This window comes from Pristiophorus japonicus, chromosome 16 (genome assembly GCF_044704955.1).
Source record: "Pristiophorus japonicus isolate sPriJap1 chromosome 16, sPriJap1.hap1, whole genome shotgun sequence".
Classification (NCBI taxonomy): Eukaryota; Metazoa; Chordata; class Chondrichthyes; family Pristiophoridae; genus Pristiophorus; species Pristiophorus japonicus.
The window spans coordinates 25,804,148-25,828,987 of NC_091992.1; the positions used below are offsets into that span (position 1 = coordinate 25,804,148).

Here is a 24,840-nt window from a genome sequence, read left to right on the forward strand (position 1 = left end):
ATTTATGGTAGCATCCTTGTAAATCCTCTCTGCACCCTCGCCAGTGCCTCTATATTCTTTTTATAATATGGCGATCAGAACTGTACGCAGTACTCCAAGTGTGGTCTAACCAAGGTTCGATATAGGTTAAGCACAACTTCCCTACTTTTCAATTCTAACTCTCTAGAAATAAACCCGAGTGCTTGGTTTGCCTTTTTATGGCCTTACTCACCTGTGTCGCAACTTTTAGCGATTTGTGTATTTGTAATCAGAGATTCCTCTGTTCCTCGACCCCATTTAGACTCTCATTAGAAATTAAGTTTCTAAGCATTACATCTGTCATGCGCAGATCAATAAAAAAAGGACTTCAGGAGCCAAATGATGCTTCACTCAGATTTATTATGAGCCACTGGAACTTTTTTCCTCAAAGGCTTTAAACGTCTCCAGGTATTTATTGTTAAACTGTGGTTGCATGAGATCGGGGACGCAGGTTGAACATTTGTATTTCTCTTTAATTCGCTTTCCTCCTTCACTGTCCTCAATGCAGATTGTAGCAATACCTGTAAAGGGAACCAACGAACATCACAAACCAGAATCAGAGGAGAATGACAATATGGTCCATCCACGCTGCCAGAAAGAGGCTGCAGTTCTCCCTCCCCCTCCCCCATTACATCATCCAAATATTTCCTGAAATGGCTACACTACCCTACCCAGAATTCCATTCCTGTCAAGCAAAGCTAGAATGTTGAAATGCCTGTATGGATATTGTCATGTATCTTACATTATTATATATAACTATCCCAACATGCTATACATGACTGTAATAAGATATGACCTGTAACCACCAGCATACCTTACCACCAGGGGTGCACTTGCAAGAGACAGGTATATAAGGACAGGTCTCAGGCAAGTGCAGCATTCCAGAGCTGTGAAATAAAGTTGCAGGTCCAGAGTGACCTTGACTTCACTACATGCCTCGTGTGAATCTGTACTGAGGGGACAGGACTTAACAGATATGTGGCTTATATTTCTTTTGCCTGAATCCTCATTCTTGCAAATCTCTACATGGGTGCTTGGTTTCTTTTGTTTTGGACAGCTAGGTGTCTGACATGCAGAAACCCATCGCCATGCTGCGGTATCTCCAAATAAAGCTACCTGGAAATCCACACAGTTAGGGTTTCTCTTGGCCCAGTGTGGAATGCACACTCTCTCCCATAGGGTCTCCATTTCCTCAAGTCCAAGAGGCTTAGGTGCAAGTTGACAAGAGACCAGACATAAGGACCCCCCGGGTACTTTTGGAGTTTTGCCAGCTGAAGCCATGTGTCCTACCCGAACAGAACGCTGGTAAACTTCCTGCTGTTTGTCCAGTCAGGAGCACCCTACCCAGCAGCACATTAGCTAGTGGGGTTATTTGAAGCTGAGCGGGATGAATCCCAGTTCCCAGTGATCGTTCTATGTCTCTAGGTCATATTAATGAGCCAAGCTAACCAGTTCATCAATCACCAGTCGATGTGGTATACTGTGAACCTGCCTGGCTCTTGGCTCAGAGCGTTTGCCACAGAGCGTTGTCCTAGTTCCACAGTCAGGTATGTAACCTTGGAACCAATTTAACTCAAAGAAATCCCACTTATCGCCTTCCCCTTCAAGAAGATAATCATTAATTGGTCAGCAGTCTGCACGAGGTACAGTTACTAGTGGAGTCTCGTAGGGATCCATATTATTGCTCTTCAGCACCTTTCAGATGAGACGTTAAACCGAGGCCCCATCTGCTCTTTCAGGTGGACGTAAAAGATCCCATGGCACTATTTCAAAGAAGAGCAGAGGAGCTATCCCCAGTGTCCTGGCCAATATTTATCTCTCAATCAACATAACAAAAGAAAACAGTTTATCTGGTCATTATCACATTGCAGTTTGTGGGAGCTTGCTTGTGCACAAATTGGCTGCCGCGTTTCCCACATTACAACAGTGACTACACTCCAAAAGTATGTCATTGGCTGTAAAGCATTTTGAAACATCCGGCGGTCGTGAAAGGCGCTATATAAATACAAGCCTTTCTTTCTTAGTAAAAGATTTGGATGAAGGCATTGGAGGAACAATTTTTAAGTTTGCTGATGACACAAAGATGTGTGCAGGAGTTAGGACTTTAGATTATATAGACTGTCTTCTCAGGGTTCTCTTTCTTCCTCTTCTGCTGTTTCCTTTGCTTCTCCATTTTTATTGTCACTCACTGACTCCTAAGCCCTAAGATAAGCAGTGAGTATGAGCAACTATAAGATGGTTACTGATATTCTCCAAGAATCGTGGTGCGCATTTTGATCGAGTCCATGAGTACTAGCAGTCCCATATTTGGAATTATGTGTCCATATCCATATTCCCATCACTGTTTCCATAACATGCTGGAATCTGCAACAGTATGGGAGCATTTCAAAAGTCATATTTTGTTTATTCAATATGTGTTATGTTGCCTTGTATATCACATTCTGCATTAAATGATGTACAAAATTGGTATTATCTTCCAAAAACACGACTGCACTGGATTTGAAACTGAAGATTGTGATGACAATACAGCCAGACCGAAAATAAGATGGACTGGATATTGCACTGGAAAGAAAATGGGAGTTGGGGAAGCTGAAAGAATTTCCCCCTCAAAAACAAGTGGGTTTTATTATGTATAGAAGAACTCCACAAGGCTGAGTACTGTGACCTAGGTCTTCTTTATTACTACTCCAGAGTGCCTAAATAACGTGGCAGCCAACCTTTTATACTGGCCCTGCACGTGTTTGCAGGTGACCATTAGGACTCCAACAATCGCGCCCCCTGGTGGCAAGTATTACATCGTTACATACATAACAGGTTTGGAGTGTGGGACCAGTTAAAGTGTTAAAAATGGGATTCCCGATCTGATCCCACCTCCAAACCACCCACTTCTCGTTTTACCAGAGGAGGGACGGGGGCGCTCCCAGGGGGCATTACCTCAATTTAAATATTGTAATTCCAATTGCTCTCGCCCCCCTCCCGATCCCCGACCTCTGCCGTTGCTCTCGCCCTCACCCCGACCTCTACCGTTGCTCTCGCCCCCACCCCCGATCCCCGACCTCTGCCGTTGCTCTCACCCCCACCCCCGATCCCCGACCTCTACCGTTGCTCTCACTCCCACCCCCGATCCCCGACCTCTGCTGTCGCTCTCACCCCCACCCCCGATCCCCGACCTCTGCTGTCGCTCTCGCCCCCACCCCCGATCCCCGACCTCTGCCGTTGCTCTCACCCCCACCCCCGATCCCCGACCTCTGCTGTCGCTCTCGCCCCCACCCCCGATCCCCGACCTCTACCGTTGCTCTCGCCCCCACCCCCGATCCCCGACCTCTGCTGTCGCTCTCGCCCCCACCCCCGATCCCCGACCTCTGCTGTCGCTCTCGCCCCCACCCCCGATCTCTGCCGTTGCTCTCGCCCCCACCCCCGATCCCCGACCTCTGCCGTTGCTCTCACCCCCACCCCCGATCCCCGACCTCTGCTGTCGCTCTCGCCCCCACCCCCGATCCCTGCCGTTGCTCTCACCCCCACCCCCGATCCACGACCTCTGCCGTTGCTCTCGCCCCCACCCCCGATCCCTGCCGTTGCTCTCACCCCCACTCCCGATCCACGACCTCTGCCGTTGCTCTCACCCCCACCCCCGATCCCCGACCTCTGCTGTCGCTCTCGCCCCCACCCCCGATCCCTGCCGTTGCTCTCACCCCCACCCCCGATGCACGACCTCTGCCGATCCCCGACCCCTGCCGATGTTCTCGCTCCCCCCCAATCTCCAATTCCCGCCAATTGTTGACCCCTTCCTGTCCCGATCCATGACCCCTGCCGATGCACTCTCCCCTCCCGATCCCCGGACCCTGCCGATGCAATCTCCCCTCCCGATCCATGATCCCTGCTGATTGTCAATCCTCTTCAAGTGATCCCTCCCCTGGACCAGCCCTCGCTTTTGAGACCTACGTGCCCGCAGCCACCAGCCTCTCAAGCTGGCTGGCTGTGGGGGGGAATCCGAGGCCTCACATTCAAATCAGGCCCCCGCGCCCAATCTGCCTCCTCGGGGAAAATTCTGGCCACAGTGTCAGACCATAATTGGACATCTACATGACCTTCAGGGAGGGGAAGCTTAATGAATATTTTTAACAATCCCTTTCAGCATGCCTTTCAAGGTTGATCCAGCTGGCCCTCCCTTACATTTCTGACGGTGGTGTTCGTTGTTCTAGTAAAACATCAGAATAACGCTGGCAGAATGTTGAATGGTGTAATATGGGTGCTTGCTACTGGCAATGATCAAGTGATATTAATTTCTCTCTATACCTGCTATAGTTCCACCTTGTTGTTCAACGAGTGCAATTGCAGCCTCCATCGTGCCTCCAGTCTCAATCCACTGGTCCACCAGCAGGATTTGTAAACCTGAAATCATAATTTACGAATCATTTTTTGGGTAAGGGTATGTATTTTTGCCTCTGACCCACAGCAATCACCATCCCCTACTGAGACTAGCAGTCATTCTGCAAAGATGCTTTGTAATTAGCTGGTAGGAACTGTGCAAGAGTAGTTGAGAGTGGCATTTCCTTTCATTTTCCATCTCCCCTTGTGGGTAAGTGTAATTGTATTTGCTTCATGGGTTCTTTGCTATTAAGAGCTAGTTGGTTTATTAACAAAGTTTAACAATCACACTATACATTACCAGTTCATCCACTAGGCTCACAACTGCATACCTCATCGTGGATGACCTAGACTCAACTGACTGGGGTTTTATCGAGTCTTATAAACATCATGTGACTGACTAAGCCACTCACAATGCAACAGCTCTACAAACCTGTGAGCATACTCACAAGTGCATACATTACAGTAAGTGCTTATTCTTTGCTTGGTGTTTCCCCCACAATGTCCCAGCTGGGACAGGTAACTCATAGGCTGGTTCTACCTTTGTGTGTGTCATGTTTATACTTTTGGGATCACTAGCCACTAGATGGCATCACTGTTGGAGGCCATTGTGCTGCACGTACATGTGTGCAGCCCAAGTATAAAAGGCCAGCCATTTTGTATATTAATCACTTTGGGCCTTAATAAAGCAGAGCCAAGGTTATAGCTCTTGGAGTTAAACAGTACTCAGTCTAACAGTTATTGTATACACAACAGTGTGGCACCACTTCTTCCCAACATGAGTCATCCATCAGTGTCAGAAAGAGAGAAGGAAAAATGGACATGTGAGCTAGAGCACCACAGAGGCAACCAGCACACAAGAGGTATTGTACATCGTGTTTACATTTTACAATCCTTGCTAAAATGAAATGTCATGGTCAATATGCTTGATCTTTATTCAGTACAGGAGGTACTAATACGTTGCAGACTCTATTAATCAATGTTATCACTTAAATGGACAATTATAAGGGTAAGCCACTCTATTTAAGAGAAGTTGATTAACAACAGTTCCCTCTGAATGATAACTTGTCTTTTGTATCAACCTATGGTTAAAATACCATTTGTGGCAGCAACCAGGCTGTCAATTCATACTCCCACGATGCTATTTGAAGAATAGAAGTAAGCGCCCAATATTTCATTGTCAAGCAGCCCCACCCAAAAAGAATTCAGATAAACTGTTCAAGTTCTTATTTTGTTCAAATTAATTTTGATGAAGGGTCCATGGGCTAGATTTTACACTTTTGTGCAGATCGCAAAAAATGGGCAGTATTTCAGGCGTGGGCGGTAAAAATGGATTTTCAGATTGCCGGCTTGTCACCTATTCTCAAAGCCCCGTGTCTCCATTTTTTAAATTGGGCGTTACCGCGAGCGATATGAAATGGACGTTAGCGTTAAATCTCTTTGACCTTCTGCTATAAAGTGTCACCGTCCTTAGCAACAGCATGACAACGCTCGATTCACGCGATTCAGGAGGTCAAGGGTCATCATGACATGCGCAAAAGAGGAGACAGAGTGAGAGGAACTGAAAGCGTGTGTGGCTGTCTGCTTGTTTGGCTGTTATGGGAGGCATGAGGGAGGTTCACCAGCAGCAAAAACCTACTAAGCACCAAGAATATAGTTGGCACCGAGTTTTTGTCCAACAAATAAGATATAACATGGAAGGGATGGAGGAGGCCCTGGAGCTGGTAGCCAGGAACACTGGTAGCAGAGGGCTCCCGGTGGTCCTGGAGCGCAGCACTGCACCCCAAGGTGCCGCACCCCCATTGCCAGTGACACATGAGAGCCAGCAGCAACATCAAGCTTCTGGCTCGGAGCATGTTCCCACCTCGGGACCGTCCTCTCCCATATCTGTCCAAGCAGTGCCTCAGCCGTCACCTCCCCCCTCCCCCCAATGAAGCATCACCTGGGGACCTCCTCGGCCAGGTGGCTTGGAGTCAGGAGGGGAAGGGGAAGGGGTAGAGGTGGGGAGGAGAAGCGGGGGGGGGGGGGGGGGGAGGTAGGAGAGGGGAGAAGGGTTGGTTTTTACAGAAATACTTATGATGTCAGACAAATATTCAGTTTAAATGTTTTTTTATTTAACTAAACCTTATTGCGCATTGGCTCAGATAGCTGCACTGTTACACGCTGGTGATTCCTTAATTACACCTAACTTCAATCAACTTAAACTTTAACTGTCACCAAGGTGATGCCCACCATTGATGTATGACCTGCACACCTAGCAGTGTGTCAGCCTTATAAATATCACCAACGTTCTTTCAGGCAAAGTGCTCATTGATGAGTTCCTGACGTAAGGCTCTTGCAGCTATCTTGCCACCATGTGCCCTTTCTTGCGGTCTACAGGGGGGCAGGGGCATGTCTTCAGCATCAGCCTGATTGTCTGGGCCAATGTTAGCGTCTGCCTCCTCGTCCTCCTCTTCCTCTCTGTGGTGAGGTGGACTGTCAGACTCTTCAGGCAAGTCTTGTCCCCTCCTGATAGCCAAGTTGTGCAGCATGGAGAACACTACCACAAATTGAGTTACCTACTCAGGGTGGTATTGGAGGTCGCTTCCTGCGTGGTCCAGGCATCTAAAGTGTTGCTTAAGCGCTCTAATGGTTTTCTCCAAGATATTGCGAGTGGCTCTGTGGCTTTCATTGTATTGCCTCTCTGCTTCGGTGTGGGTGTCACGCAGCGGGGTCATCAGCCAGGTGGCGAGGCCATATCCTTTGTCACCAAGCATCCAGCATTGACCTTGTGGCTGATTGTTAAACAAGTCAGATACAGCGCTCTCACGCAGGATGTGAGCCATCATGGATGCTGCCCGGAAATTTCGCATTCACTGCCATAATAATTTTCTGGTGGTCGACAACAAGTTGCAGTCAGGGAGTAGAATCCCTTGCCGTTCCTGAAAACCTCTGCATCCTGAAAAGGTGCCCGTTTCGTGATGTGTATACAGTCTATTGCTCCCTGCACCTTGGAGAAGTTAGCAATTCTGAAGAATCCGAAAACCCTCTCAGTCTGAGCCCCCTTGGTCATAGGGAAGCTGATAAAATCCATCCTGAGTGCATACAGGGCTTCAGTGACCTGTCTAATGCAGCAATGTGTGGCATGCTGAGACAGACCGCAAATGTCGCCAGCTGAGGCCTGAAAAGAACCCGACGTGTAGAACGACAGTGCCACGGTGAGTTTGATCTCGACAGACAGTGCAGTGCTGATGGTGCTGGCAGGCTGCAGATCTCCCCTTATCAGCTGGCATACCTCAGTGATAACCTCTTTATGGAAGCACAGTCTCTGAAGGCAGGTGGTGTCGGGCAAGTTGAGGTAAGACTGCTCCTCCCTGGAGGTCTAACGTCTGGTCCTCCTCATCAGTCTGGCACATCTTACACTGGGCACGTAATGCTGTGGAGCGTACCTTCGGCCATCTCGAGTCTGCAGCATGTAATTGGTCATCAAGAGAGGGTGAGAAAGGACAGGCCCCATTCCAATAGCTATCTGTTTTCCACCGATTGGTCACAAAGAATGAATATCCCGACGAAGACACCTGTTAAATTCCAATCGTTCACAGTATGATAAAGATATTTTTTCAGATGTTCATATCACCTCCAAAAACGTCCAGAGTACATCCGAGCTCCCCCGAGGTTGAAGCAGAGCAGCCTTTTAAATGATGCGACATGTGATTTAGAACATAGCGTCCACACCGCTGTGATTCGTTCAGAACAGTTCCACTTTTTCTGAGCGGTGTTTTGGACGAGTGATATTGCGAGATGTGTGCAAGGTGGTGAAAGTGACGCTGAGCGATCTCCTGGGTGTTAGTTTCGGCAAACGTGAACTTTACAACAAAATAAAGTGGGGGGGTCGGTATTATTGAATCTTGGCGTTAACTCCGTACGGAAAGTAACGCTGGGCGATATTATGGGCCTTGGTTTCGCCCATTCTGATGATTCCGCCCAAAGAAAGTGGCCGAGCGGTATTATTTTTTCCCGGCGTTACACACATGGGGAAAGTAACGCTGGCGATAAGTGTCCGAAAAATGGGCGTCAGTTTCCATTTTGTGGCTAAATGGGCGATATCTGGGCATTGTACATCATTTCAGCGTTAAAATGGAAGTTAAATGGGCGTCATGCATGCAAAGAAAGTGGAAAATCTCGCCCCATATCTGAAACTTTAACGTGTCTGTTACCTCCTCAGATGCTGCCTGGCCTGTCAAGTGCTTCCAGCATTTTCTGTTCTTGTTTCAGAGTTCCAGCATCTGCCGTATTTTGTTCAAGTTGGTCAATCATCACATTTCCTATTTGTGGGATCTTGCTGTGTGTAACTGAAAAAGTAATTCATTTTTCTGAGGATATAATAAGTCGCTATGCAGATGCAAATTTTTTCTAATATTCTGTGGTATTTCATCCTGAAGAGGTTCCCCTTCACCTTCTTCTCTATAGCCAGGAGAGTTTGATCCTCTCGAACATTTCCTTGCAGGTTAGCTCATCCCTTTCACACTTGACTTCATTCTTGTTGCTCTTCTCTGTACCCTCTCCAATTCATGAACGCACTTTCGCACATCTTATTTTGAGGCATTTAACTCTTAAGGGTTTTAGTTTAACATGCAAATCAGATGAGCCAAGGCTGACTTCTTATTGTATTTCAGATTTTGCTTAAATCAGTCGGTTTATCAGCAGCTGCTCGAAAGTCTGAGCTATGTGGCTTTGAATGGGAGAGATTGCGCAACGCCGCGTCTGGGGCGATAACTTTTGTGGTACGTACTAAACGTCAGGTTTAGCGCTCCAAGAAGGAAGCAGAGCGTTGAATCAAGCGCAGCCACTTCCCTTGGCGCACTAAAGCCGGCAGGTGGGACGGTAGCAGTGCAGCGCTGCCCAGGGTCAAGGGCAGTGCTGCCGGGAACGGAGGCTTCTTCCCTCCCTTAAAGGGAAGGGCCGCCGCTGCAGGCTCTGCATTGAAAAGGTCCCTCGTCGCCAACCGCAACCGCGAACCACCACAATCAGCCCCAAGCGCTCGAGCAGATTGCAGGGCCGGTCGCTCGTGGCCCAACAAAATCATGAAAAATGAACGCTAGGCATGGTGACACGTTTTTTTCCTCTCCGCAACTGTGGTATCTTCCGAGAGCACACAACACACAACCTGTAAGATGGCCGCAGGTTCTGGAAACTTCTGACCTGCTGGTCAGGTGACCTGCTCTTTATGAAACAGCACTAGCTGCAGTAACACAGGCATCCACAGTGTGGAGCTACAGACATTACAGCAACCATCATCCCCTTTTAACAGCGCTCCTGAAGCGCCTGGCATCCCAAACAACTCCTCCTGCAGCTATCGGTGCTGTCGCCCGGCGATTCTGCGGGGGACGGAACCGAAGTTTGGGTCTGGGGTGCTACCGGGACGATGATGTCACGATCTCCGGGCGCAGGAGATCGTGGCGCTAGAGGTTACCGCCGGCGTCGGTACTCTCACCGCGCCCGGTCGCAAAGCTGGTAGCGCCCCATTAGCGCCCTGCCGGAGGTGCTAACGGGAGGCGCAAAGAATGCGAATTTCTAGGCCAAGCTTTGTTGTTGGCTAGAGCTGTAAATTAATATGATTCAACCTGTGATTTACAATTTGGTGATAGTTAATCTTCAGCACTTTGAGATCTTCTAGATTGCATCCTTAATAGCTGAAGAGCATTGCACTTGAACTGTATGACATTGCTTTCATTTGGCTCCAATTGATCTAGGATATAACAGAGAGGTCTACATTACAACATGACCGATTTCCTGTGTTGTAATTGTGTCTTGATTATATCAGTATTGTGGCATATGTAGGCACCTTTCGTAATGACTCCATGAGGCAGGGTATGATACTTAAACTGTGTAGACCTGTAGCCCTTTATTTGCAGCTCCTGAGTGACGACAACAAGCTGTGAGTTCCCTTTTATATTGGGTTACCTGCCGTGTGCAGACAACCCCTAAGTCTCCAGCAGCAGCACCCTCTGGTGTACCGGTAAGGTGTGTACAGTATAAGGGTATATTCAATGTGGCATAACAGTGTTACAGACATCACACAGTAAACAGGCATGCATACACAACAAGTATGATGTGAGTAGTGTGTACTGTAGTGCAGTGGTTATGTCAATGGACCCGTAATTCAGTTTGAGAATTTTAATTCAGTTTAACATTTTTAAAATTCTGGAAATAAAATGGTGGCTTGAAGCTATTGAATTGTCATAAAAACTTAACTGGTTCACTAATCTCCTTCAGGGAAAGAAACCTATTGTCAAAAACTGGTTTGACCTATATGTCACTCCTGTCCCATACCAACATGGTTGAGTTTAAACTGCTCACTGAAGTGGTCTAGCATGCCATTTAGTTAAAGGAACTAAAGATGGGCAATAAATGCCAGCCTTATCAGCAACACCCACATCCTGAGAATGAAAAATAATTGTGTATCATTAAATACCAACCTGTTTTAACCACATCAGTGCGCATTTCCAACACTTTCTGTCGACCTGTGTAGTCAACGAAGGCCCTGCTCTTGGTTTCTACGCAGAGGTGTCCCTCTTTCCGGATTGTTAGAAACCCTTTTCCAAGACGGTAGGCTATAGCTGCTCCTAAAATCACAAAATAGCAGATTTGGGTCTCTGCAGTGTTTGGGAAAAACTTTACTCAAATATTCTGCCCTCATTCCTCCTCAGCATGAACTCCCACGGAGGCACAGTCCTGTCCTAATGGCTATTCTCCATATGCAAGACTAGAGCTATTGCTCCCAACAAAACAATGATTGCCCTCACTCCTGTCAGTCCACTGGCATAGACCCTATCTTTGCTCCCTCAAGTCACACAACAGCTATCGGTTGAACTGTTGCCAGAAAAGAATCAACATGTTTATGAGATGAATAATCTCATGGGGAAATGGTGAAACAGAAAAAAATAATCTAAAAGTGAAGAGTAAAAGTTCATGGCTCGGTACTGCAATATATAGTGCATTTTGGCCATCAGGGAGACACACTGCTCAACGAACAAACAACAACAACTTGTATTTATATAGCGCCTTTATTTTAGTGAAACATCCCAAGGCTCTTCACCGGCATATTATGAAATTTACAAATTTGACACCAAGCCGCATAAGGAGAAATTAGGGCAGGTGACCAAAAGCTTTGTCAAAGAGGTATGTTTTAAGAAGCATCGAAGGAGGAAAGAGGGGTAACGAGGCGGAGAGGTTTAGGCAGGGAGTTCCGAGTACTTTTATGAACAATCCAGTACAGTACAGTATTTAAAATTGCAATTGAAATTACTGTTGGAATTTAGGTACTCCCATTTGAATCATAGCTAGTACTGCAGTTTGTGTTCTAGCTAGTACTACAGTTTGTGTTGCAGGTGATTGCACAGTTTCCTCAAATACCAATTTTATTTGTGTGGCATGGCTCCTCCAATCCAAGTTAAGCCCCAGCAGGTGTCGAGCATTTACTGCTGAACAATCAGAAGAAGGAGATTACCAGCAATCAGCCAGAAATGGCCAGTATATTCTTCCACATTCAACATATTAGGGGTTTAGGGCACTCCAGAAACCCAGAGACATGTAGCTTTCCTAACACACAGAGGGATACAATCATTGATATTGAAGGGATAATTTTACAGGACTCTGCTCCAGATTGGAGCTCTGTTTGACAGGAGTATGGGTCATACAATCAGCCCAATAGTTCTAAAGCTCTATCTTTCATCCACATTCCCATGTAGCAAAGCTCCACACTGGGAACGGAGCCTTGTAAAATGACCCTTTGAGTGTTAGGACATGTAATGTATGCACCTGTGAGTATGCTCACAGGTTTGTGGAGCTGTTGGATCGGGGGGCACGATTTAATGTTTAATATTGTTTACTCCAAAAGAGTTGTGGAGCTGTTGCATTGTGAGTGGCTTAGCCAGTCACATGATGTTCACAAAACTCAATAAAACCCCAGTCAGTTGGGTCTAGGTCATCCACGATGAGGTATGCAGTTGGGAGCCTAGTGGATGAACTGGTAATGTGTAGTGTGATTGCTAAACCTTTGTTAATAAACCAACTAGTTATTAATAGCAATGTGTTATTATGAATTCATAAGCAAAGAGCCCATGGAGCAAATACATTACAGGATGAGACGGATATAATTACTTAAACAACTTTTTGAAGGTCAGGGTCAAATTTTCCTCAAAGCAGATCATTTACCCAGAATGAACTTCAGATCCAACTCCCTATAAAACTTTGACAACCGTACTTTTCAAATTTAATTGTCTTCTTGCCAATAAATAACGGACAAGAATTTGAAAGTAATTGCTGAAGAAAGTGGAATTATTTAATGGAAACAGGAAAAGGCAAAGATTCTTGGGGAAATTCTATGAGCCTGCAATAGTGATGCGAAGTTCACCGGTCACAGCACTGCCCACGATTTACGCACCATTAGAATGAATGGATGGCCAATCACGGGCAGCGCACCTACAACATTTCAATATGTGTTGGCATCAGGTGATGCTTGGCACACATTTGGAACATGACTCCTATATATTTAAATTGATTTCATAATAACATTGAATTTGAAAGAAATAGAAATTTTGAGCAACTAAGCTTAGGCTAAGAGACTAAACCCTCAAAGAATTTTAATATGTTTCCATCAAATAAATGCAGCAACTTTGTTATACCAGCGTGGTACAAATCTTTAAATCCAACTTCTTTCAAAGAAGGAAAAAGAAATCAGGATTAAGCCACAGGAATAAGGACAAACTTTATTCAAACAAATATTTAACATAGCCTTTCAGAAATGCTTTCTGTAAGAGGCCATGGCACTAATTTAACCTCATAATGGGTTATGGTGTCGTTGATGAATTGGAGTTTTGCTAATGGAAATGCATTTCTAACCAGCAGTTGATGAATTGGGCACAATAATAGATGCTTAAATAACATAGAAGTCTTATAATTAGATAATGTGATTGAATATAATTCACTCTCTGGATAATTGAGCGTGGCAGTCTAAGGTCTACAATGCACCCAAGGTGTTCAGCGCACCCCTATGGGGACAACAGGCTCAAAGTGGGCTAGGAGTCTGAGCAAAGGTTTTCAATTCGGCTCATTAGGCTAGAGCAGGCTCCAACCATACAAACCTCTCCGCCTCTCTACATTTCTCTCTTCCCTTAAGACGCTCCTTTGGCCACCTGTTCAACTATCTCCTAATTTTGACTGATAATGCTCCTGTGAACTGCCTTGAGATATTTTACTATGTTGAAAGTGCTCTATAAATGCAAGTTGTTGTTGACTTAAAACCAACAAACGGGTGTACATCATAGAATATGGATTATAGTAGCCTAGTGATTATGATACTGGAGCCCAGTGGTCCTGAGTTCAAATTCCATCATGACAAGTTGTGTTTTTCAGTTCAATAAATCTGGTAATTTGTGGGAACAAATGCCCCTGAAAGCTACTGAAATATAAACAGAAAAAGTTGGAAACAGCAGGTGGAGGGAGAAACGATGTTAATGTTTCAGGTCGATGACCTTTCTTCAGAACTGGATGAAAGCAAGTGGTTTGTTGCAAAAACCCATCTGATTCACTAATGTCCTTCAGAATAGGTATCCTGCACCCTTACCTGGTCTGGCTGGCCTATCTGTGACTCCAATCCCAATCTATGCAGTTGACCTTAATGCCCTCAGGGCAATAAGTACGGCCATGAATGAACCGAATACAGCTTTCACATGTTTCTCTATGAAAAATGATAAAGATGCAACCTTACTGTCTCTCTAAGTATATGGTCTACTATCAAACAACGCTATTCCAAGGCTAGTAGGTCTAAGGATGTTGTTACTGCCTGCTGGTACTGTCTCTCACATCGGGAGCTTGACCTGCCAAACTGTCAATCTCTAGGGCTTCAAGATTGGGTTTACCCTTAAATATGTGAGCAAACAAGAGAACTCAGTATGGCTATTTATCATTGCAGTGTATTTGCTTCATGGTTTCTTTGCTTAAGAATTCACCCCCACACATTTGCTGTAAACATAAGAACATAATAGGAGCAGGAGTAGGCCATTTGGCCCCTCGAGCCTGCTCTGCCATTCAATAAGGTCATGGCTGATCTGATCTTGGGCTCAACTCCACTTCCCTGCCCGCTCCCCATAACCCTTAACTCTCTTATCACTCAAAAATCTGTCCATTTCCACCTTAAGTATATTCAATGACCCAGCCTCCACAGCTCTCTGGGGCAGAAAATTCCATAGATTTCCGACCCTCAGAGAAGAAATTCCTCCTCATCTCAGTTTTAAATGGGCAGCCCCTTATTCTGAGACTATGTCCTCTAGTTGTAATATCTCCTATCAGTGGAAATATCCTCTCTGCATCCAACTTGTCAAGCCCCCTCTTATATGTTTCAAAAAAATCACCTCTCATTCTTCTGAGCTCCAATGTGTATAGACCCAACCTACTCAACCTATCTTCATAAGTCAACCCCCTCATCTCCGGAATCAACCTAGTGAACCTTCTCTGAACAGTCTCCAATGCAGGTATATCCTTCCTTAAATTCGGAGACCAAAATTCTATGCAGTACTCCAGATGTGGCCTCACCAATACCCTGTACAGTTGTAGCAGGACTTCTCTGCTAAAGAACTAGCTGGTTTATTAGCAAAGATTTAATAATCAAACTGAACCCTACCAGTTCATCCACCAGGTTCACAACTGCACGCCTCATCATGGAGAACCTGAACTCAATTAACTGGGGTTTTATTGAGTCTTGTGAACATCACATGACTGCCTAATCCACTCACAGTGCAACAGCCCCACAAACCTGTGAGCATATCATAGGCGCATACATTACAATCATTGAATGAAAATAATCTTTGTTGAACCATCTTTATCGGTCAATGCCATCTTAGGGTTTCTCGTTGTTTCAAAGCAACAGAAACTTGTATAAGTAAGCTCTGAGTAACTAATTACCATGGCAACCAACCTGGTGTCAGCTCTACTAGCTTAATGTTGAGACAAAATACTGAATTTAACAATAGAAAGATGTTATAACTTTTAAAAAATCCTGTCCAGGCAATATATTTAAAGGCCAAATTGTTACGCTCCCTATATTATACAAATACCTAGAATGAAGCCCATAGCATCAATCCCAGCTACGAGGTCTATGGTGTCATTGCAGAATGGCTGGAGCAAGTCTTCAATGCAGTCCTTTAAGGCCTTAAAAATGAATAAAAGATGAAGCTTAAACCACCGTATAGGACATAAAACAAATATTACATCAAAATGTATCTTTTTATGGAACATTTTACTTACTTACGTTAGCTTATTCTTCATTCCAATAGCTCTGCTGTAGATAGATTAGGAAGAGGAGTAGGACATGTAGCCCTTAAACTTGTTCTGCCATTCAATCAGATCATGACTAATATGTAGATACCAGATGGAGACCAGAATCTAACTGACAATTCAAAGGAATGAATTTCCACCAGGGTGCTCCCGCTCATCCGCCCCAACTTCAACAGAAGAGCTTTAGAAACCCGGAAAATGGCATCAACGCCATTTTTCCTCTGCCGAAGTCACAGCAAAGGACTGGGAGAAACCTTGTGGAAGTTCATCCCTCGAATGTTGATTGGAGATCAGACCTACTAGGGGCTGGACTTTCCCCTTGTTGCTGCCTCTGTTTTCGCCCAAATGGGCGGCAATGGCAGCGGTAAGCTCTTCCGGCGGCTGGCCAGCTTCCAGCGCCCCGCCGGGGTTTTCGGGGCTGGTTTCGGCGGAGCGTAGAGCATTACCGCCCGGAAGAAGCGAGCCGGTGTGCAACACTCCTGGTGGCGACACTGGCTTGATTTTTGTCTCCCGCCCGATCTGTAGCGCTCCGCAGAGGTCCGTGCTGGAACCGCCTGTGAAAGTGGGAGGTCCGAGCAGTAGCGGCTGCAGTGAGGTCAGTAATGACGCCCTCAGGTAAGTGCGATTATTTTTTTTTTTGCAATTTATGTTGTGGTGGCGTGAGTTATTTATTGGGAATGTTTTTGGTGGGTTTCTCCGGGTTTTTTTTCTTCTCCCCAGGCCTCTCTCACAGCGCTCCGAGGCCGGCTGTTTAGCTTGGGTTGTTCGCATGCTCAGCCTGCCTAATACCCTAAGAGAGGCATGCCACGTCTCCCTTAGCGCTCCGCCCCACACTCGGGGCCCAGCTGACGAATTTTGCTGACTGAGGCGCAAACTGTTCCCGGGCGCAAACTTTAACGTCCCGTCGCCATTACTGCCCCACAATCAGCAGAGCCAAAAATCCAGCCCTCGATATTCGGAATGGCATTATTTGGCAATGGTACATCATTTATTTTAAATATCGCTGGCGTTAAAATAACGTTGTTTGGAAAAGTTAGCCTCAGGTGTCTTCTCTTGGGGAGAAAGAAAATCAGAAAGATGTTAATATCCAACCTATTATTGTGAGCCTTCTAGTGACTAATTCACAGTGAATTGGTGAAGCTTGGCTGCAATTTTCCTGTCTGCCGCCTTGGCTGCAATTGATGTCTGAGGAGCCCGAGGGAAGTGGGGAGAAAATAGAAGGATTTCACAACCTGACAGAAATCATTTCTCAGATGATTCAGATGGTAAAGGCAGTGTGAGTGCGAGGGAATTTGGGCAGCAAGAGGCCACCACTGGGGATGGTCCCCAGCACTCAGGTAAGTGGTAAGGGGGGTGGGTGGGGGGGAATGAGGGGGGACTCTGGACCTAGTGGAGGATGGGGGAAAGCCCACATCAAGGGAGGCCAAACGTTTCCATGTGGAGGCCGATTCCTGCTCCTCCTGGTCCTTTTTATTAAAATTTAAAACTTACTTAGCTGGGCCTCTTCCGAACCTCGATCCGGCTCCTGGCAGGTTCGGCCCGGCTGGGAAGCCACCGCTGCTCCCCCGCTCAGGCCTCTGGTTAAAATCCGGTGTGCCTCGGGCCTATCCGTTCAAGCACAGGGATCGTTCTCTGCGTCCAGTTCATGCTGGCCTGAACATGAGTGATTTAAACTTATTTTATCCAGACAGCAGTGCCCCTTTAAACTGTAACTATTTTAAAAACGAGGTAATAGTGCCCCCCCAAAATAGGACATAAATTGAAGCACGTGTCTTTTACCTGAGTATTTAAATAGTGTTCGTTTTCTGTACTCGGAAAGGGTAAATGTCTGGTGAGCGACAGTTATACTCACAGCTGTACTGTATTGCACTGGCTATAATGAACAATGCCAGTAGCATTTATTAGTTTAGTTGTAACAGATGACATATTGTTGAGTCTACTTACCTGTTGGTTACAGTAGAGTCTGGATGGATCAAGCCAGGCATACTGTGGGCCCTTTACATTGGGTGCCATGAGAGCTAAATACCATCTTTCTGCACGTTCTGGTGGGATCGTCAATGCTTCCATGCTAGAGAAAAAATAAAACAAGGTCAAAGAGCAACCAATATGCATAGAATTAACATCGAAATTTCAGAACAGAAACAGGCCATTCGACCCAACTGGTGTTTATGCTCCACATGAGCTTCTTCCCAACTTATTTCATCCAACCCTAGCAACATATCCTTCTATTCCTTTCTCCCTCACGTGCTTATCTAGCTTCCCCTTAAATGCATGTGTTATTCGCCTCAACTATTCCTTGTGATAGCAAGTTCCACATTCTAACCACTGGGTAAAGAAGTTTCTCCTGAATTCTTTATTGGATTTATTGGTGACTATCTTATATTTATGGCCCTTAGTTTTGGTTTCCCCCACAAGTGGAAACATCCTTAATGTCTACCCTATCGAAGACATTCATAATTTTTAAGACCATTATCAGGTCACCTTCTATACCTTCTCTTCCTTTCTCCCTCATGTACTTGTGAACACACTCGCTGTACAAAGCAGATATCGAGCTCCTTCCCCCATCACACACCGGTTGTGATTGTATCTCTCACTTCAGAGCCGGGACTAAGATCCTCGCAGCAGGTTTTGTTAGCACTGTTAGGGAGGGTTGAAACTAGCTCGGCAGGGGGATGGGAATCTGGGAGCAGTTTCAGAAGGGAGGGAAGAAAAGCTGGAATTGGAAGGCAGAAAATGAGTAAGCGAGTTTGGAAGGCAGAAAAAACAAAGGCTAGAAAATAAACAACAGGGAATTTGGCAGTGCAAAATGGTATATACTTCAATGTAAGGAGCCTAGGGAATAAGACAGAAGAGCAGAGAGCACAAACACATGGGAGTATGATATTATAGCTATTACTGAGACATGGCTGAAAGAAGACAGGTATGGCAGCTCAACATTCCTGGCTACAGGATAGAGAGGGGATAAAAAAGGATTGGGGGTTGCAGTATCGATTAAAGAAACAATTACAGCTGTGAGGAGGGATGATATGTTCGAAGGATCATCAAATGAGGCCATATGAGTTGAATTGAAGAACAAAAAGGGTGCACTATAGACCCCCAAACAGTCAGAGGGAGATAGAAGGGCAAATATGTAGGCAAATTTCTGAGAAGTGCAAAAACTATAAGGCAGTAATAGTAGAGGATTTCAACTACCCTAATATTAACTGGGAAAAAGGTAGTGTGAAAGGTATAGAGGGTGCAGAATTCCTATAATGCATTCAGGAGAACTTTTTTAGGCCTGTATGCAGCAAGCCCAACAAGGGAGGGGGTGGTTCTGGACTTAGTTTTAGGGAATAAAGCTGGGCAGGTGGAAGTGGTATCAGTGGGAGAACATTTTGGTGCTAGTGATCATAATTCAGTTAGATTTAGGGCAGTTATGGAAAAGGACAAAGATGGACCAGGAATAAAAGTTCACAATTGGGGAAAAGCCAATTTTACTAAGCTGAGATGTGGATTGGAAACAGCTACTTGAAGGTAAATCAGTGTCGGAGCAGTAGGAGACATTCAAGGAGGAGATTTTGAGGGTTCAGAGCAAGTATGTTCCCTTTAAGAAAAAGGGTGGGACTAACAAATCTAGAACCCCCTAGATACAAGGTAGGATAAAGAAAAAAAGGGAGGCTTATGACAGATACCGAGGGCTCAATACTGCAGAAACCCTAGAGGAGTATAGAAAGTGCAGGGTTGAAATTAAAAAGGAAATTAGGAAAGCAAAGAGAGAGCATGAAAAAATGTTTGCGAATAAAATCAAGGAAAACCCAAAGATATTTTATTAGAGCAAAAGGATAACTAAAGAAAGAGTAGGGCCTATTAGAGACCATAAAGGTAACATAGAAACATAAAAAAATATATTGCAGGAGTAGGCCATTTGGCCCTTTGAGTCTGCACCACCATTCAATATGACCATGGCTGATCATTTTTGCAATTTTAGTACCCCATTCCTGCTTTCTCTCCATACCCCTTGATCCCTTTAGCCGTAAGGGCCACATCTAACTCCCTTTTGAATATATCTAACGAACTGGCCTCAACAACTTTCTGTGGTAGAGAATTCCACAGGTTCACAACTCTGAGTGAAGAAGTTTCTCCTCATCTCGGTCCTAAATGGTTTACCCCTTACCCTTAGACTGTGACCCCTGGTTCTGGACTTCCCCAACATCGGGAACATTCTTCCTGCATCTAACCCATCCAGTCCCATCAGAATTTTATATGTTTCTATGAGATCCCCTCTCATTCTTCTAAATTCCAGTGAATATAAGCCTAGTCGATCCAGTCTTTCTTCATATGTCAGTCCTGCCATGCGGGAGGTAATCTGTGTGTGGAGGCGGAAGCCGTGGGTATGGTTCTTAATGAATACTTTGTGTCTGTTTTCACAAAAGAGAGGGACGATGTGACATTGCAAGCATGGAGGAGGAGTGTGAAATATTCGATGAAATGAACATAATGAGAGAGGAAGTATTAAGGGGTTTAGCAACTTTGAAAGTGGATAAATCCCCAGAACCGGATGAAATGTATCCCAGGCTGTTAAGAGAGGCAAGAGAAGAAATAGCAGAGGTTCTGACCATCACTTTCAAATACTCTCTGGCTACAGGTGTGGTGCCAGAGGACTGGAGGACTGCTAATGTTGTACCATTGTTTAAAAAGGGAGAAAGGGATAGACCGAGTAATTACAGGCCAGTCAGCCTAATCTCAGTGGTGGGAAAATTATTGGAAAAAATTCTGAGGGACAGGATAAATCTTCATTTAGAAAGATACGGATTAATCAAGGACAGTCAGCATGGATCTGTTAAGGGAAGGTCGTATCTGGCTAACTTGTTTGAATTTTTTGAGGAGATAACAAGGAGGGTCGATGAGGGTAGTGTGTTTGATGGTGTGTGTATGGATTTTAGCAAGACTGGTCACAAAAGTAAAAGCCCATGGGATACAAGACAAAGTGGCAAGTTGGATCCAAAATTGGCTCAGAGGCAGGAAGCAAAAGGTAATGGTTGATGGGTGTTTTTATGACTGGAAGGTTGTTTCTCGTGGGGTTCCTCAAGGCTCAGTACTAGAGGTCCCTTGCTTTTTGTGGTATATATCAATGATTTAGACTTGAATGTAGTGGGTATGATTAAGAAGTTTGCAGATGATACAAAAAATGGCTGTGTGGATGATAATGAAGAAGAAAGTTGTATACGGCAAGAAGACATCAATGAACTGGTCAGGTGGGCAGAACAGTGGCAAATGGAATTCAATCCAGAGAAGTGAGAGGTAATGCATTTGGAGAGGGCCAACAAGGCAAGGGAATACATATTAAATGATAGGACACTGAGAATTGTAGAGGAACAAAGGGATCTTGGAGTGTCTGTCCACAGATCCCTGAAGGCAGCAGGCCAGGTAGATAAGGTGGTTAAGAAGGCATACAGAATACTTGCCTTTATTAGCTGAGGCATAGAATACAAGAGCAGGGAGGTTATGCTTGAACTGTATAAAACACTAATTAGGCCACAGCTAGAGTATTGTGTGCAGTTCTGGTTTCCATATTACAGGAATAATGTGATTGTACCAGACAGGATACAAAGGAGATTTACGAGGATGTTACCTGGACTGGAGAATTTTAGCGATAAGGGAAGATTGAATAGGCTGGGGCTGTTTTCTTTGGAACAGAAGAGGCCGAGGGGAGACCTTATTGAGGTGTATAAAATGATGAGGGGCCTAGATAGAGTGGATAGAAAGGACCTATTTTCCTTAGCAGAAGGGTCAACAACCAGGGGGCATAGATTTAAAGTAATTTGTAGAAGGTTTAGAGGGGATTTGAGGGGAAATGTCTTCACACAGAGGGTTGTGGGGGTCTGGAACTCACTGCCTGAAGAGTGGTAGAGGCAGAAACCCTCACCATATTTAAATGATACCTGGATGTGCAATTGAAGTGCCGTAACCTACAAGGCTACCGACCATGAGTTGGAAAGTGGGATTAGGCTAGATAGCTCTTTGTTGGCTGGTGTGGACACGATGGGCTGAATGGCCTCTTTCTGTGCTGTAAATTTCTATGAGTCTATGGTGCAGGTGGTGCAAGACTCCTTTCGGCAAATTACAGCCTCCTGTTTGTGTCTGTCACTTAGGAACAGGCACAAATGCAAAATCTGTTGGAAGGAAATAAATGAAAAATGCAAAGACTGGCCAACACTCACTGACTGAGAGACTTCAGGAAATAACACACCTCACCCAATGTTCCCCCTCGGTAACCAGGACAACTGCCAGCAATTAGCTCCCTCTCAGTAACCGGGCCAACCCCTGGCCATCTGGGGGTCTCCTGCAAATATTAACACACACCTAAGCAGACAGGGCCTCGGTTTATCATCCCATCCAAAAAATGACAGTGCAGCACTTACCCAGCACTGCACCGGGAGTGTCAGCTGAATTTTTGTGGTGAAGCCTTTCGCGTGGGTCTTGAACCCACAAACTTTAGACTCCGAGGCAAAAGTGTGACCTACTGAGCCATAGCCCCTTTGCAATTATAGTGTCTAAAGTTTGTTTTAGACACAAGTTTGTTTTCTGAACCAAATGAAATAAGGTAAAAAATTTATTCAAAATCCGTATGAATTCAATGTCTATTTCTGCAGCAAATAAGGTACAGCATGCAAAGTGTTGATCGTCGTAATCTTTGAATCTGCACAATTTACTTTTTGCAGCCATCCAGATTTAGGGGACAAATCATGAGGAAATAGGATTCGTCATTTCATAGTATTGGTGCTGTCACATTCTCGGGTCACTTTCTTTTCAGTCAGAATTAATTTACCCTCATGTGGAACAACCCAAAATATGAATGAACCACACAGCTGTACTGACATGCAAGTCAGTCAGTATTGAGAGTGCCAAAAATAAAATGTAAATTTGTTTTTTGAGTGCTCACACGATTAACAAATCTGAATCTTCTGCTCATTCCCTAATGTCAACGGGTTTAAATTCTTGATGTCTGCATTTTGTCATAATTGTGGTAGGCTCAAACATACCTGACTCCTCTTCCTCCTCCTCCTCTTTGTTGGGAGTTGCGACTGGTGCTGCAACCTGCTCTCCTTCCCCTTCAAAAGATAATCCGTAATAGCCTCTTTTTTTGTCCGTTGTATGAAAACTATCTCTGTAACTTTAATATTAATCACTTGCAAAACCAAAACTGGATATCGAGCAAAATAGTGCCTCTATCGTGGATAAAAATGAATGGAATCTATTACTTGGTTAGTTCGACTCCTGCGCCTTGGGACTGCTTTATTAACAACCGTGTCAAAAGTTGTTACTTAATCTAGGGTCAGCTGCAGAAATAGTTTAGCTCCACCCGTGAAGCCTGAAATAGGCCTCAAGGCTAGCCAGGACTGTTAAAAATAATAGTGTAACATACACTGATTTGAAAAAATAAATAGTTTACTGATTCTTAATATCGAGCTCAACAGAGACTGCATTTCAAGTCTTTCCATAACTATTTTGCAACTTATAATATTTCAGTCAAATCCAGCCCTCAAGAATGATTTAGGGAATCTGCAAAACACTCAGTGTTGGAATGCGAATGATTTGGTTTTGTCAGCATGCTGTGTTGGTATCTCCAGTCACAGAGCTTTGACTCTCATGCTGTCACACCCAGGGCATTGGAGGCAGCCCAGCATAAGTTAGAGTCATTCCTTTTGTGAGTTTTTGAATTGACACTTTTTTCTGCCTGTTGTTCGTATCTGCATGAAATGAAACATTTTAGAATTTGACTTAATTGCCTGGATGTGGATGGAAAGTCTTTCTGCCGCAAATGGTGGCGTGGGCGGGATTTTCTTTCTGGAGTTGTTTGAATATGCCTTTGTCAGACAATACGAAACTACTTCCAAAGATCTATTTTTCAAATGGAATTTCATAATAAGGTTGATGTAGAAACATTGATGTGGATTTTGCAGTCAGCGACGCACTAACAGTGCTCACCATTCATTAGCTTATAACTGCTTTAGCACAGCAATTTTAGTAATTAAAGAGCCATTTCAGCGTGGCGCCCTCTACAGGGGATCTGGGACCTGTGTGAACAGGGAAAGCAAATGTGTGTCTCTTCAACCAATCAGATTGAAGTGTCCTTACTGAGCCTGAAGCAGGAAGTGTAAGTTAGAATATTTAATTCAATGATAAATCACATACAGAAAGTGAAATAAAGAGAGGGAAAGAAAGTTGGGACTATGAGAGAAAAATAAAGAGACAGAATTAAAATGTTAAAAATATTAAAATTCTTAATTTTTAAAATCTCCAACAATAAGTAAATTCTGAAGGCATGAAACGCCACACTTGTAAAAGTAAATTTTCAGCACCAGTGAGGTTGTTTGACAGTAATTAAGACTTACCATGCTGTTAAAAAATTCACTTACACATGAAAGGACAAACCCTAGCTTTTTCTGCCTTTTAAAAAATTCATTCCTGGGATGTGGGCATTGTTGGCAAGGATGGCATTTATTGCCCATTCCAAGTTGCCCTTGAGAAGGTAGTGGTGAGCTGCCTTCTTGAACCTCTGGTCTCAGTGTGGTGAGGGTTCTCCCACAGTGAGAACCAGGGAGTTCCAGGGTTTTGACCCAGTGACGATGAATGAATACCAATATATTTCCACGTCAGGATGGTGTGTGACTTGGAGGGGAACTGGGAGGTGGTTATGTTCCCATGTACCTGCTGCCCTTGTCCCTCTAGGATTTGGGAGGTATTGTCGAAGAAGCATTGGCGAGTTGCTGCAGTGCATCTTGTAGATGAAGCACACTACAATCATGGTGTGCCAGTGATGGAGGGAGTGAATGCTTAAAGTGGTGGATGGGGTGCCAATCAAATGGGCTGCTTTGTCCTGGATGGTGTCAAGGTTCTTGAGTGTTGTTGGAGCTGCACTCATCACTCCTGACTTATACCTTGTAGATCGTGGAAAGGCTTTGGGGAATCAGGAGGTGAGTCACTCTCTGCAGAATACCTAGCCTCTGACCTGCTCTTGTAGCCACTGTATTTATTTGGCTGATCCAGTTAAGTTTCTGGTCAAGGGTGACCCCCAGGATGTTGATGGTGGGGTATTCGGCGATGGTGATCCCATTGAATGTCAAGAGGTGGTGGCTACATTCTCGCTTGCTGGAG

The 24,840-nt window shown here is 44.9% G+C and overlaps 1 protein-coding gene across 1 annotated transcript; it reads right to left on the reverse strand.

Moving 5' to 3' along the window:
* Positions 1-364: 364 nt before the first annotated feature.
* On the reverse strand, positions 365-22,963 carry LOC139226999 (adenine phosphoribosyltransferase). Its single transcript, XM_070858090.1, has 7 exons — positions 22,944-22,963; positions 22,725-22,793; positions 17,647-17,770; positions 15,483-15,576; positions 10,845-10,991; positions 4,315-4,410; positions 365-539 (listed from the first exon to the last, which is right to left on the reverse strand). Exons 3-7 carry the CDS (start codon positions 17,767-17,769, stop codon positions 379-381), a joined length of 621 nt encoding a protein of 206 aa, XP_070714191.1. The 5' UTR covers position 17,770; positions 22,725-22,793; positions 22,944-22,963; the 3' UTR covers positions 365-378.
* Between the last annotated feature and the right edge of the window lie 1,877 nt (positions 22,964-24,840).

What these genes read in the sequence shown, in the direction of transcription:
- LOC139226999 (XM_070858090.1), bottom strand. Translation starts at nt 17,769, where the DNA reads ATGGAAGCATTGACGATCCCACCAGAACGTGCAGAAAGATGGTATTTA. An exon ending in GACTCTACTGTAACCAACAG is followed by an intron (nt 15,577 to 17,646) that starts GTAAGTAGACTC and finishes TTCATTTTTAAG; the next exon opens with GCCTTAAAGGACTGCATTGA. An exon ending in ACAAGGTGGAACTATAGCAG is followed by an intron (nt 540 to 4,314) that starts GTATAGAGAGAA and finishes TTCCCTTTACAG; the next exon opens with GTATTGCTACAATCTGCATT.